This window comes from Acartia tonsa, chromosome 11, assembly GCF_053477335.1.
Source record: "Acartia tonsa isolate MP-2025a chromosome 11, ASM5347733v1, whole genome shotgun sequence".
Classification (NCBI taxonomy): domain Eukaryota; kingdom Metazoa; phylum Arthropoda; class Copepoda; order Calanoida; family Acartiidae; genus Acartia; species Acartia tonsa.
In genome coordinates this window covers 45410790-45424428 of record NC_137270.1, presented here as the reverse complement: position 1 = coordinate 45424428, position 13639 = coordinate 45410790, and the positions used below count along the sequence as shown (strand labels likewise).

Here is a 13639-nt window from a genome sequence, read left to right as displayed (position 1 = left end):
TGTTACATAAATATGTATTGGTCTTTTGTAGCATGACCGACAGGCCGACGGACCAAATAAAATATGTTTTTTTATGGTCATTGATAAAGGGAATCTACACAACAAAATTTCAGTCGTCTATCTTGAACAAAAGCCGAGAAGTTTACCATGTACTTCCATTCAGTTTCTTTCAGACGGTCGATCATTTTGAATTATTGGGAAGAAACTTTTTTTCCAAGAGATTCATCACAATAAATTGCAGATGTTTATTTTAAAATTCTTTTAAAAGGGGGTTTGGAAGTTTCACTTGTGAATTAAAGGGTTTTGATTCATTTTTGATTTATAACATACTAACAAAAGTTCACTTAAAAACTGCTACTATTCCAACAAGATTAAAAATTTACATAGTTGGATAAATAACAATTTTTATATATGTAGGTACATTTTTATTAGCTCTTTATCGCATCGTATTATAGACAGCTTTCAGCGGAAATTGAAATAAAAAAGGCCCGTGCTAACAATACTGGTATTAATATTATGATATTTATTTTAGTATTTGTGAAAAAATGTCTATAATTCGATGTAATACATGGTGATGGTTGAGTATCCAGTTTAAATCCTGCGGATATTGATTGGTTTCAACGCCATACAGACAAAAAAACGTAAAGACAAAAACGTCGACGTACATTTAGACCGATTATTGCTTTTAAAAGTCTTTTATATCCGGATAGGTACATGAAAAGACAGAGAGACAGATAGACAAACAGATATATAGATAGACAGACAAATAGACAGATAGGGAGACAAATGGACAGATAGTCAGATAGTTATATATACAGACAGATCGACAGACAAATATTAATAGACATACTGACATAAAGACATATATATATATATACAGACAGCTAGATAGACAGATATATATACAGACAATTAGACAGGCAGACAGATAGACAGACATAAAAAAAACCTTACCTTGAAAAAAGTTTGTCTTTCTGTTGCCATAGAAGTCCTCTTTTGATTGGTTTTGGTAGCTCCTAAAAAAAGTAATCTTTATAACATATAAATAGCATAAAACCATAAAACTATCATTACTAATCTATCCTAAATTGTTATACCAAATAGATTCTTTAAATAGATGAACATCCATTTACTTTGTATCTAAGCTTCTTAGGGGTCATACGGAGAATAAAAAATTATAATAAAAATAAAATAGAAGTATAAAAAGCTTTTTTTAGACTCACTTAAAAGAACATTATGTAATTATTTAAAGTGTTATAGGAGGAGTTGAGTTTTTGTTAATGCTTTAAACGGGAGTCTGCCTATAATTATGTGGGTTTGTGTGTGTGTGTGTGTAAGTGGGGTGGGTTTCTATGTATGTGTGTGTGTGTAAGTGGGGTGGGTTTCTATGTATGTGTGTTATTTTATAAATTTATTTGAAAGTTGTGTGTTCAGAAAAGGTTTTAACAGAAAAGCAAACCTTACTTATTTAAAAAATAGGATTTTACTATATTTATTTTTCCAGTATGGCTTCGAGACCGATTAATATCCGCTGGATTGGAAACGGTTCTCAGTCTTACTGAAAAATCATGTATAGAATCGTATTACAGACAATTTTTCACGAACATTAAAATTATAAATTTAATAGATTAAAACCAGTTTTGTTAGCCCCTAGGGGCTGAAGGCGCGGGTAGACAAAAATAGTTTTAAATTTATGATTTTCCGCGGAAAGCTGTCTATAATACGTTGCAATAACTATTACATATTCCAAATCTCTGTTGTTGGTGTTTTTGTTGTGTGATTCAATTTAACAGGTGATGGGCTTTTGATGAGCTTTTAAACCACATCATTTTTAACACAACAAAGATGATAACATTCATACAAGCGAAGCTTTAAAATAAGACGTTAGGATCAGGCGTCCAAGTATTTTTATTTGGTAAGGTTAAAATTTTTTATTAATATTTTTTTCTTGTTTAGACACACCTTGTGCATTGTTTAAAATGAATTATTATTCGAAGTTTAAAATAATTCTAACATGTTCAAATTGATGAAAAGAGCCATATGTTAATTACGGATGTACATATTGACGGACTTGCAGACCATAATTATAGAAAAGCTTCGCTGTTAGAAATAAGAAAAAAATAATATTTGTTGTTTTTTCGACTGACGAACAATTTAAGATTTTTAATCATCCTTCCCCATTTGTCTATTTGATTTTAATAACTGCCCAACTGCCAGGGATCTAAGAGATAAGACAATGACAGATTAATTGGTGTACATTCCCAATGTTGCTAAACAAAGGTACCCCTTCTGTAAAAACAATTTGTGGTTGATGCATTTAGAAACTCATCTTTATTAGCCAACCAATCATTATTCAATATAAGTCTCTAAAGTTGTTAGACCAATAAATTAGAAAATATTTACAAAACTTTTGGGACTAGTGTAATAAACAGTCCTATGTCCCCTTCCTCCCTGTCAATTGCCCATACATTTTGATGGAGGGAGGAGGGGGGCGGGGTTTGGGGTGAGTGAAAGTTTTGATGACTCAATAATTACATATAAAGTAAACCCATACTCACTTCCTGTCTAGATATAATAATGGATATAGAATATACGTGGATCATGTTGTCACAGTGAAAAATTAGTCGTCAATTAAGATTGCTCTTTCCCCTGGCATTTATTGGTCAGTTCGTTAATCCAGTAGAAGGGATAATATGAAATATTAAATAGCTTAAAACCATCCCTCGATTTTAACCTAATATAACAAATAGCCTAAAACCATTACAAGACCTATGTGAAGCTTCCCAAATATTGAGAACCCAATCGGTTCAGCAGTTGTTGAAATTTGAAGCTACAGACAAAAAACCTTACTACTTTATATTAAAGGATACGATGTTATGTTCTTTCAAACAATATTTTTTGTGAAAAACTAAATCTGACTAATTTAGATATTGGTTGGAAAGTATGAACACATAATAACCATGTAGGTGTAATATTGTTCTAGATCATCAAAACAATAATATTACTTTCAAAACTTGTACAATATGATCTATTATAAGGTAAGGGGGGGGGGGGTGGTAAGAGGGAGTTTTGTTCTGAAACTTAAAATATTTTCAGTAAAAATAAGGGGTAAAAGTTTTGGGGGCACTACCAACCTTAGAGTAAAATCTTATTTGTAGGGGAAAGCAGTCATATCATTAGTTTCAAAAACTAATTTAAGGCTTCAAAATATTAAAATTGGTGCCAAATATTGCTAAATTCCCTAATTTTCATACTGGGGTTAAACGTGTGAAAGAAAGGGGTTAAATGGGTATATGATAAATATTGAAATAGCGGAGGGGAGTAGGAAGTGTACAATCTAATTCCATATATTTTTTCTTGAGGAGGGGGGGGGGAGGGGGAGAGGGGTAATAATCTAACGAAAGGAACGAACCAATTAAATTTCACTGAAGTCCCTAATGCTGATAACGTGAATATAAAACTCTTGGGAAAATAGTATTACACAGCCCATTGTCCCATCTCTCTCTGATAATATGTACGAATACATGTAATAAATCTCTACGACCAGAATTATTAACCCATTTTTAGAGCAAGGGTAATTTCCTATTTTATGGTAGACATAGCCATGGCGTGAGGGATAAGACCTCGATACCAGGTAGGACGGGAACATTGGGCTGTTTATCACACTAGCCACCAAAGTTTTATGATAGCGTTTACTTATTCGTTGGCTTGGCAACTTTGGGGACTTTTATTAAATTTTGATTGGTTGGTTCATTAAGATTATATAGTGTGCAAACGAAGTTTAATTTACAGAAGGGGTAATTTTGTGTTTCATCATTGGGAATGTACATTAATTTATCGGCCATTGTCTTATTCCTTAAGATCCCTGCCTCGATCCACTCATTGTGTCGAGAAGGTTCAAATCTTGGGATGATTTTAGGCTATTTATGTGCCCAAACTTCACCCCTTGAAAACAGAGCCCACAAATGCTAGGGGCTCATACGAAAGTAATAATAAAGAATAAGAGATGTAGAATATACATGGATATTATCGTCAATTTCTTGTAATTTCCCCTGTAAATTATTGGTCAGTTCGTTCATCTAGTGGAAGAAGAGGGGGGGGGGCATAATTCTAGCCCGCTACAAGTATCACTTTGATAGAGTGTAGGATAATCTGGTGTAGGATCCAAGTAATAATATATCCATTTAAAGAACATATATTCCTTTATATTCTTGAAATTATATAAACATATATTGTAATATTAGAACTTCCTTTCATTATTATATTTATTTTACATACTTATATCTCCAGGATCTTTAGGGATATAACAATGGATGGTAAATTGATTTATATTACTAGTGATGATAAACTAGATCAACCCCTTTGTTTATTACAAATATTGGAAAAAGGGAGGGGGCGGGCATAGACGTCCAAGGGGGGGGGTAATGGGGCGATTACCCCCCCAAACGAATTTGGGGGTGCCGTAGGCACCCCCAAAATTTTTTTCATTTTACCCCAACCATTTATGAGGGGGTATTTACCCCCCACAAACAATTTTGGGGGGGGGGTATATACTCCCCCCCCAAAAATAGAAAATCTCTAACAAAAAAAATTTTTGCGCGCTTCGCGCGCCTTTTTAATACTAAATTTTTGATAAAATTTAAATTACCCCCCCCCAAAAATTTTACCCGGGGGGTAAATTTTGAGGGGGGTAAACAAATTTTACCCCTGCCAACAGATTTCAGGGGGGGTAATTACCCCCCCCCAAGCAAATTTTACCCCCGGGGTAAAAATTTTGGGGGGGTAAAAAAAATTTGCAGGGGGGTTTGCGCGCCATTTTACCCCCCCCAAAACCGAATTACCCCCCCTTTAAAAAAATTTTACCCCCCCCAAAATAAAAAGCTTGGACGCCCCTGGGGCGGGTACAATAAAAAAAAAACTCTTTCTTTCTATAAATGTACCAAATTTGCAAATGTTAATGGATATAGTATACATGGATATTGTGAGAGATTCTCGCACACCCTGATAAAATGTATCCTCCTGCTGGCTAACATAACGATACCCACCAATCTCCTTTTACCTGATCAAGGAGGAACGTATTTACCAATCACAAGTTTATATACATCTAATACTAGACCGCTTTCTATCTTATTTCATTTAAAATTTTATCTATTTATTATTTAACGTTATTATTCTTTAAAAAGATGCATAGCTATATCTGACACTAGCGACTGCGTCCCTAGTACCTACGGATATTCGAATAGGTATGGAAGGGCAGAAAAATAGTCTAAAACAATACCCAGACTTATGTATACAAATAAAAGACCTTTAAACCATTTAAGGATCTAAACTATAGGAAGCTTCCCTTTTAAGGAGAACCATACCGATTCAGTTAACGAGATCCTTTTTACAGACAAACAAAAGATTTGTTACCAGCAGTAATATCTATGTTTTACACTTTGAATTAATAGGAAATATTCCCTGCAATAAAGACAGCTGTATTAAACCAAATTTACATTCCCTACACCCTAAAGTTCCTGAATTTAATTAAGTTATTCTTTAAATATAATTATTTGATACTTCATAACATTAACATAATGCTTAATTTACAATTTACTTAAAATAAATTATTCACTTTTAAAAATCTTAAGCTGATCAAGTTCTTTTTTTAATACAAAAATCCTAATTTTCTTGAAATTTACATATTATATTGTAATTGAGACTTCTAGTGGGAAAATTTTGAACTACGTATTATAATAAGATAATGTATTTATTTACATGTTATTTTTGAGTGGTATATATTCTTCGTTATATTATACTCTGTTCGTTTGTCCATCAGTAAGGAAGGTCATTATCATGTATCTTTTTGGTTTATTGACTGATTTCAAGTTTTAGAGAATCAAATTGTTCAAAATGGATATATTATTAATTTATAATTTTGATATTGTACCAGATTTTCATGCACTCTAATAAAGTGATACTCACAGCTGGCTAAAATAACAATACCCCTCATCCACCCCTTTACCCCATCCCTTCCCGTCCTACTGGATGAACAATTGGACCAAGAAATGAGGCCCGTATTAGCAACTTCAATTGGGGACAAATTTCCCTTCTGAATTTTATATATCCAAATCTTCTATTTTAACTGATTTGTTAGACTGATTCGCCCCTAGCCACTTGGAACGGATAGCTTTTTAGGCATGTTAGAATTGTTCTATCGATTCCATATTTTGCATGGTTATTTCTGTAGTAGTTAGGAACGATTTAGAAAGCGTAGCAACTCTACAATCGTTGCCAGAATGTCCGTACGTCCATTTTAAACATCTTGATTTTAACTTTTTTATCAACTAATCTTTATGTGATATGATTTTCCGATTTATCAGAGTTTTGGAATACTGATTCCTTATCTATTGTATTGAATTAGAATAAAGATACAATCTACCACTCTGAAATTAAATACCAACACGCATATGCTAAAATATTCTGGGACTTTCGCACATAACTTTATATGGAACACCAAAACCCTCCCCCATTCACTTTTAACTTATAGATAAAAAAGTTATTTTTTGCCCCAGTTTGAATTTCTAACCCTGCGGTGCCATAACCCATTGTAAAACAATGTCTAATGTCTATCCATTTCTCCCTGGATACATTGATAGCATTCATATTAGGTCTTATGAAAGTAGGTCTTATGAGTGTAGGTCAAAGAAGATAAAGTATAGAATAGAATCCAGGTAGAAGATTCTGCCTGGCTAGCCTGAAGTAAAATTGGAACATTTGAAAGACCAAAACGGCTATAAGGCTGTTAGTAAATAACATGATTTTAGTAATTATTCAGAAAAAATATTCGAAGTAAATTCCTTTTGCAATAATTTACTAAAAGCCTTGTAGCCAAGCTTCAGCTTTCTCTTCCCTATTCACAATGGATTAAAAATGAATTTGATGTGCATTTTAAGCCTTAAAATATTTAATTATGTAAGAAAATTTACAAAAAATATTGGTCTCTGTATTTATTATATTATAAAACTAGGTTGCGCTCTTATTTTATAAGATTTTGATACAAATTAAATTTTTCTAATTTTGTCCAACTAGTCATTGTGATTTGTACTAAAACATTATTGTCTTTACTGCGCAAGTCAAAGATTCCTTCTAATTTCCCAGAAAATTTTAGGGTTTTCACTTCTATTCCTCCTTATTCTATGGTGTAGGTCTTATATTAGGTCTTATGAGTGTAGGTCTTATGAGTTTAGGTCTCATGTCATATTAGGTCTTATTAGTGTAGGTCTTATGTCACATTAGGTCTTATGTAATATTAGGTCATATGAGTGTGGGTCTTATGTCAAATTAGGTCTTATGAGAGTAGGTCTTATGTCATATCAGGTCTTATATGTAAGTGTAGGTCTTATGTCACATTAGGTCTTATGAGTGTAGGTCTTATGTCACATTAGGTGTTATGAGTGTAGGTATTATGTCATGTTAGGTGTTATGAGTGTAGGTATTATGTCACATTAGGTCTTATGAGTGTAGGTCTTATGTCAAATTAGGTCTTGTGAGTGTAGGTCTTATGAAGCAACACCATCCTGCAGGGCTCTTTAGACTTTTTGTTAATCTAACCTAAAAAATGCTTTATTTGTTTGTGTTCAACATGACATTTAAAGGAAACCGCCAATGATTTATTTTTGGAGCAAGACTTTTCTATATTTTACCTAAGTAACTAATTGTTTTGATCGTTAACTTAGGTATGTTAGAATTGTCCTATCAATTTCAAACCTTGCATTTGGAATTATGAAACAACTATTTATAACATGATATAAATATAAGGAAGAACTTAATTCCCGGTTTAATTATGGGCAACTTTGCTTTTATCACGTCTTGGAATATCCTTATAATAAAGTAACAGGAAGTCTGTCTGTGTATGTTTGTACCGAAGGATCTCGCTAACCGCTGAACCTGTTAGTTTCTCCTTTACAGGGTATCTTCTCAGAGGTCCTAGGAAGGTTTTAACTATTTTGGGGGAGGGTACCAATACCCTATCAAAAGAAATCGCCCCAAGAAAAAATCATCCCCCTAATTTTTTTTAAAAACTAATATTAAAAATGGGGGATCAACCACCCACCCTTTCCTCAACTCCCCAAAGAAAAAGTCCTCCATATTTTTTTTCTTTTCAAATCTAAAATGAAAAAATGGGCTGTCGAAATCAATCACCCTTATGTCTCTAGGCCTCTAGGGGCGTAGCCGATAGTATTTAAGATATAACAGGGGGGGGGGGGGGCTTTATAAGCCCCAACTTCATGTAATATGATTATTAAAAAAACAACAATTATAAACAATGAACTTGAACATAGGTATCAAAAAGACCAAAGACATCTATGGGTGGGGGTAAAGAGGTGTTTACCCTTTCAATTTTTTAAACCCCTAAAATATAAAAAAATATTAGATTACCTGCCTCAAGACATTAATACCCCTAAATTTTACCCCGCCCCCCCCCCCTAAAACAAAAAGCTTAGACGTCCCTAAAAAATATATATTTCTGAATGATAAACACAAAAAGCTTAGACGTCCCTAAAAAAACATTTCTAAATATTAAACATAAAAACCTTTCATAAAAAAATTAATGAACTAGTTGCTGTGCTCTTAAAGCAATCTAAACATTGTTTTGCAGTTGATTTTCATGCTGAATTATGCATTCGGTATTTATGTTAGTTGTGCTTTATTTAAATTTACACATTTGAGTCAGAAAGGATTGTTTCGGATTGTGTTAATTTAGCATTATTTTGCTCTTTAAAAGAAAACTTTAATATCTATATTTGCAACAACTTATACTACATAAAAATTGCATAAGTTGGTTTTAATCTTATGATTGTGTATTTTTATACTCGTAGAAAACTGGATATATACGAAGACATAGTTTTTTTCTAGAGTTTTTTTATATCCAGAATAGGTTGTTCAAAATGAGGTTAAGTATTATTGTTGCACCTTTGAAACACAATTTTGTGACTAAATTATTTAATACCTATATTTGCAACAACTTTTACAACATAAAAACTGTCATTTTTTAACAATTTTGAAAGATCTCTACTTTTAATGGCTTGAACTTGAAATATACAGATAAGATATTCAATAATTTATGGGTGACCTAAGAGAGATACCAAGTATCCCAACTAAAAATTATGAGTATTTGGAGGAAAGAGACTTGACTGAAAATTACACTGGGACTTGTTTAGTCCATAAAGATATCAGTATTTAGTTTAGTGATTGTTTTATTATAGACTACGACTGTCGTAATAAGCATTCCAATATACCGATAAATAAACAGGGAAGAAAAGACTAGGCTACAAATTGATTTAGTATAAAAGTTTATACACAATACACATTTTCTTTCATATGCTGGCTTAAAAATATTGGAAACATTTATTAAATCTTGATTGGCTGGTAAAAAATAACAGTGTTTATATAACTGTAATCTACATTAGGAGAACTATGGAAATATATGTCAATTTATTATTAAGATACCTAGTGTTTACAGCGGTCCTAGCCAGAGAGAGAGAAACATTACAACCACTAATTTTAATCTACAAAAGGTGCAATTTTGATTATCATCATTGGGGATGTTCATAAATTTAATGGCCATTGTCTTATCCCATTAGATCCCTGATTAAGATTTCTACTGTTTGTAGCACTAACTATCCTAAACAAGCCCAACTGTCCGAAGATTTGTGATTGTTATTTGTTTTATTAAAGACTGCGACCCCCCTGACCCCTGTATGTCTGCAAAGCTTCTGACAAATGTCAGCATTACACAGGGATCTAAAGGGATAGGACAATGGCCGATAAATTAATGTACATCCCCGATTATGATACACAAAATTACTCCTTCTGTAGATTACAATTAGGGGTTGAAAAGTTTGGACACTCAACTTAATGAATCAAAATTCACTGAAGTTTCCAAAGCCAACGAATAAGAAAATATTATTACAAAACTTTGGGGACTAGTGTAATAAATAGCCCATCGTTCCCTCTCTCTCCACAGTTTAGTCTCAACAAGGATAGTTATGTCCATAAAGTAGAGCAGCAAATAATCAATATTTACCCGCAACGAACCTTTTTGAGCATAATAACCCCACCCCTTGCTTTTTAAAAATTAATGTAAAATCAGATACGTTTTTTGTTTGTTTCATTATTACTTCATTGAAAGCCCCTCCCCTTATTTAATAAAAGTGGTTGGGTTAATGCTCAATATGCACATTGAGGGAAAGCACCTATTTGACATATATCTTCGACTGTGAACATTTGTTTTTGCTGCGCTATTTTGGAATAAGACAATGGACGATAAATTGATGTACGAGCCCAATAAACTAATTTACTCCTTCTGTATAATATAGCTATTTTTTGATACATTTTGACATTCAACACTCAATGAAATAATACAAATTTTCTCATTAAGCCAGCCAATAAGAAAACATGGTTATTAAACTTTGGGTACTAGTGTAAATAACAGTCCAGTGTCCCCTCCCCCCCTGCTGCACAATCACATGAACAGTATCTAGAATTATATTTGGGGAGGTACTAGAAATGGCATTCAAAGTAATCTATATCCCATTCTTCTCCCAAAATTACTAAGAATATAATCAACACACACATACATAATTACTATTTAGGGGAAAAGATAAATTAATGCTCCATTGTCAAATCCCTGTATCCCTGAGCAAGCAGTGCATAAGCATTGTCTATATTTAATGTTCATTCTCTTACTCTTTTATTCCATTAAAATGTCTTTATGTATACTGTATCTATCTATCTATCTTGCTGTATGTCTGTCTGTTTTTCTGTCTCTCAGTCTAGTTGTTTGTTTGTTTGTCTGTCTGTCTGTCTGTCTATCTATCTGTCTGTCTATCTATCTGTCTATCTATCTGTCTATCTGTCTATCTGTCTATCTGTCTATCTGTCTATCTGTCTATCTGTCTATCTATCTATCTATCTATCTATCTATCTATCTATCTATCTATCTATCTATCTATCTATCTATCTATCTATCTATCTATCTATCTATCTATCTATCTATCTATCTATCTATCTATCTATCTATCTATCTATCTATCTATCTATCTATCTATCTATCTATCTATCTATCTATCTATCTATCTATCTATCTATCTATCTATCTATCTATCTATCTATCTATCTATCTATCTATCTATCTATCTATCTATCTATCTATCTATCTATCTATCTATCTATCTATCTATCTATCTATCTATCTATCTATCTATCTATCTATCTATCTATCTATCTATCTATCTATCTATCTATCTATCTATCTATCTATCTATCTATCTATCTATCTATCTATCTATCTATCTATCTATCTATCTATCTATCTATCTATCTATCTATCTATCTATCTATCTATCTATCTATCTATCTATCTATCTATCTATCTATCTATCTATCTATCTATCTATCTATCTATCTATCTATCTATCTATCTATCTATCTATCTATCTATCTATCTATCTATCTATCTATCTATCTATCTATCTATCTATCTATCTATCTATCTATCTATCTATCTATCTATCTATCTATCTATCTATCTATCTATCTATCTATCTATCTATCTATCTATCTATCTATCTATCTATCTATCTATCTATCTATCTATCTATCTATCTATCTATCTATCTATCTATCTATCTATCTATCTATCTATCTATCTATCTATCTATCTATCTATCTATCTATCTATCTATCTATCTATCTATCTATCTATCTATCTATCTATCTATCTTACCTCAACTTTGGTTTGATCATTAGCTGTATCATCAATGGATTTTCTATCCCTATTATTTTTTAAATTTAAAATTGTAACTTTTGTCAGAATCAATAGGCTAACGATTTTCCAGTATGGCTTCCAAACCGAATAATATCCACTGGTTCTCAGTTAATAGGTAAATGGTTTTAAAAAGATCAAAAAAGAGATCTACTTCAAATATATTTTGAACTACTAAAACGACCAAGCTAATATTATTTGATTCACTTAAACGAAAGACAAAATAATTTGAATTGATGGCTACAATTAAAAAATATCTTCATGTCTTAGAATAGTGTAATTTCATAAAAAAAACAGTTTCAAAACCATTTTGAATTCATAGTACTTTTAATTAGATATATGGGTAGGAAAGTAAAAAGCTTATTTTTTCTTGTATTTTGTTTTACAAAAGCATGCTGTAATTGTGAGCATTTATCACAAAACCAAAGTTACAATCTTTCCTTCGAGTGCTGACTTTTCTGAGACCCTCTTTCCGTCTACCCCACTCATCTCCTTTGCCGCCAGCGCCCTCGCCAGGGGCACCGGCCCCTCCCCAAAGGTCTGCACGACCCCGGGGGGACCCAGGCCCGCCCCCGCTTGAAGATTCCTTCTTGGAGTCTTTCTTGTCGTCCTTAAACATTTTTTGTTGTTAAAATATTAATTACTAACAACTACACCCCTAGAGGCCTCTGGTGGCACTTTAAATGTTTTTTTATATTTATTTTGTGTCTATGTTGCGTTCAAGTCTCTTGAATATTAAACAAAATCGTGTCTATGTTTCGTTCAAGTCTCCAGAATATTTATTAAAAATTCTTTTTTTTTGTGATTTCTCTCAGGAGGGTGGTGGTACCCTCCCCAAAAATAGTTATAAACCTTACCGGGACGTATGAAAAGCTACTCAGAGCCCAAGGAGAACCCGATCGGTTGAGCGGTTAGTAAGATCCTTCGGTACAGACAAACCAACATCCTGGTACTTTATTATAAGGATTACAATTAAAATTATTTTTATGATAAGTATAATATTTTACAGCGAGATAATTTGGTTAAAATACTTTGGGGACTCTCTCCTCTAGAGGCCTCTACTGGCGTATTTTACACAACACAAAAAATCCTCGAAAGGTAATTTATCTAATTATCTATCTATGTATATTGTATATGTACAACTGTACCTTAACCGGACCATACTGTTTTCTTGAATTATAATCTATCTATCTATCTATTCAACTATACCTGGACAGGGCCATATAGTTTTCTGGAATAAGGACCATCATCCTCCAAGAACAGGTCAAAAGGAGTTTTACTGAAAAAAACATATCCTATTATATAAAGTAGTAAGGTTTTTGTGTAAGAAGATTAAGATTTTAATAAGTACTCAATGTATTGAGTTTCCTTTTTAAGAAAGCCTTATATAGAAAAGGATGGTTTAAAGACATTCAATTTTAGATTTGAACATTTAGGGTGGTTTTTGGGCTATTTTTCTGACCTTATATACTTTAATTTCTTAGCTCTTATATACGAGGGGTGCAAACTCAATGCTAATCGATAATTTAGCCCGCAACTGTGGCACAATAGTTGCACATCCGCTGGTAGTTGGGTTCAAATATCGGCCTAGACTACGTCATAGCTAAAGACCGTAAATAGTTAATAGTAAGAATAAGGAAGAATGCAATGACCAAAAAACAGGTGCAACACAATACCATTATGCATTACCCCAACCCCCACAAAAAATCACAAAAAATGGAGTTAGGTAAGCAATCCACTCTAGGGAGGAAACACATTGAAGCGATGGGTTATGATATTAGAAGGAGAAAGGGTACAATGGGTTGATTATTACACTAGTCCTCAAAGTTT

At 32.7% G+C, this 13639-nt stretch overlaps 1 protein-coding gene and 1 long non-coding RNA gene across 2 annotated transcripts in view; both read right to left on the bottom strand.

Moving 5' to 3' along the window:
* Nucleotides 1-11815, bottom strand: part of LOC145331923 (uncharacterized) — a 71451-nt gene extending 59636 nt beyond the window's left edge. Inside the window, exons 1-2 of the long non-coding RNA XR_013883957.1 lie at nt 11771-11815; nt 955-1016 (exon numbers count right to left, since the gene is read on the bottom strand). This is a non-coding gene — a long non-coding RNA (uncharacterized LOC145331923). The remainder of the gene's footprint in view (nt 1-954; nt 1017-11770) is intronic.
* Nucleotides 11816-12191: 376 nt separating this feature from the next.
* LOC145331314 (uncharacterized) overlaps nt 12192-13639 on the bottom strand; it is a 59593-nt gene continuing 58145 nt past the window's right edge. Inside the window, exons 8-9 of the mRNA XM_080175931.1 lie at nt 13019-13088; nt 12192-12419 (exon numbers count right to left, since the gene is read on the bottom strand). Coding sequence (XP_080032057.1) covers nt 12192-12419; nt 13019-13088 — 298 coding nt within the window. The remainder of the gene's footprint in view (nt 12420-13018; nt 13089-13639) is intronic.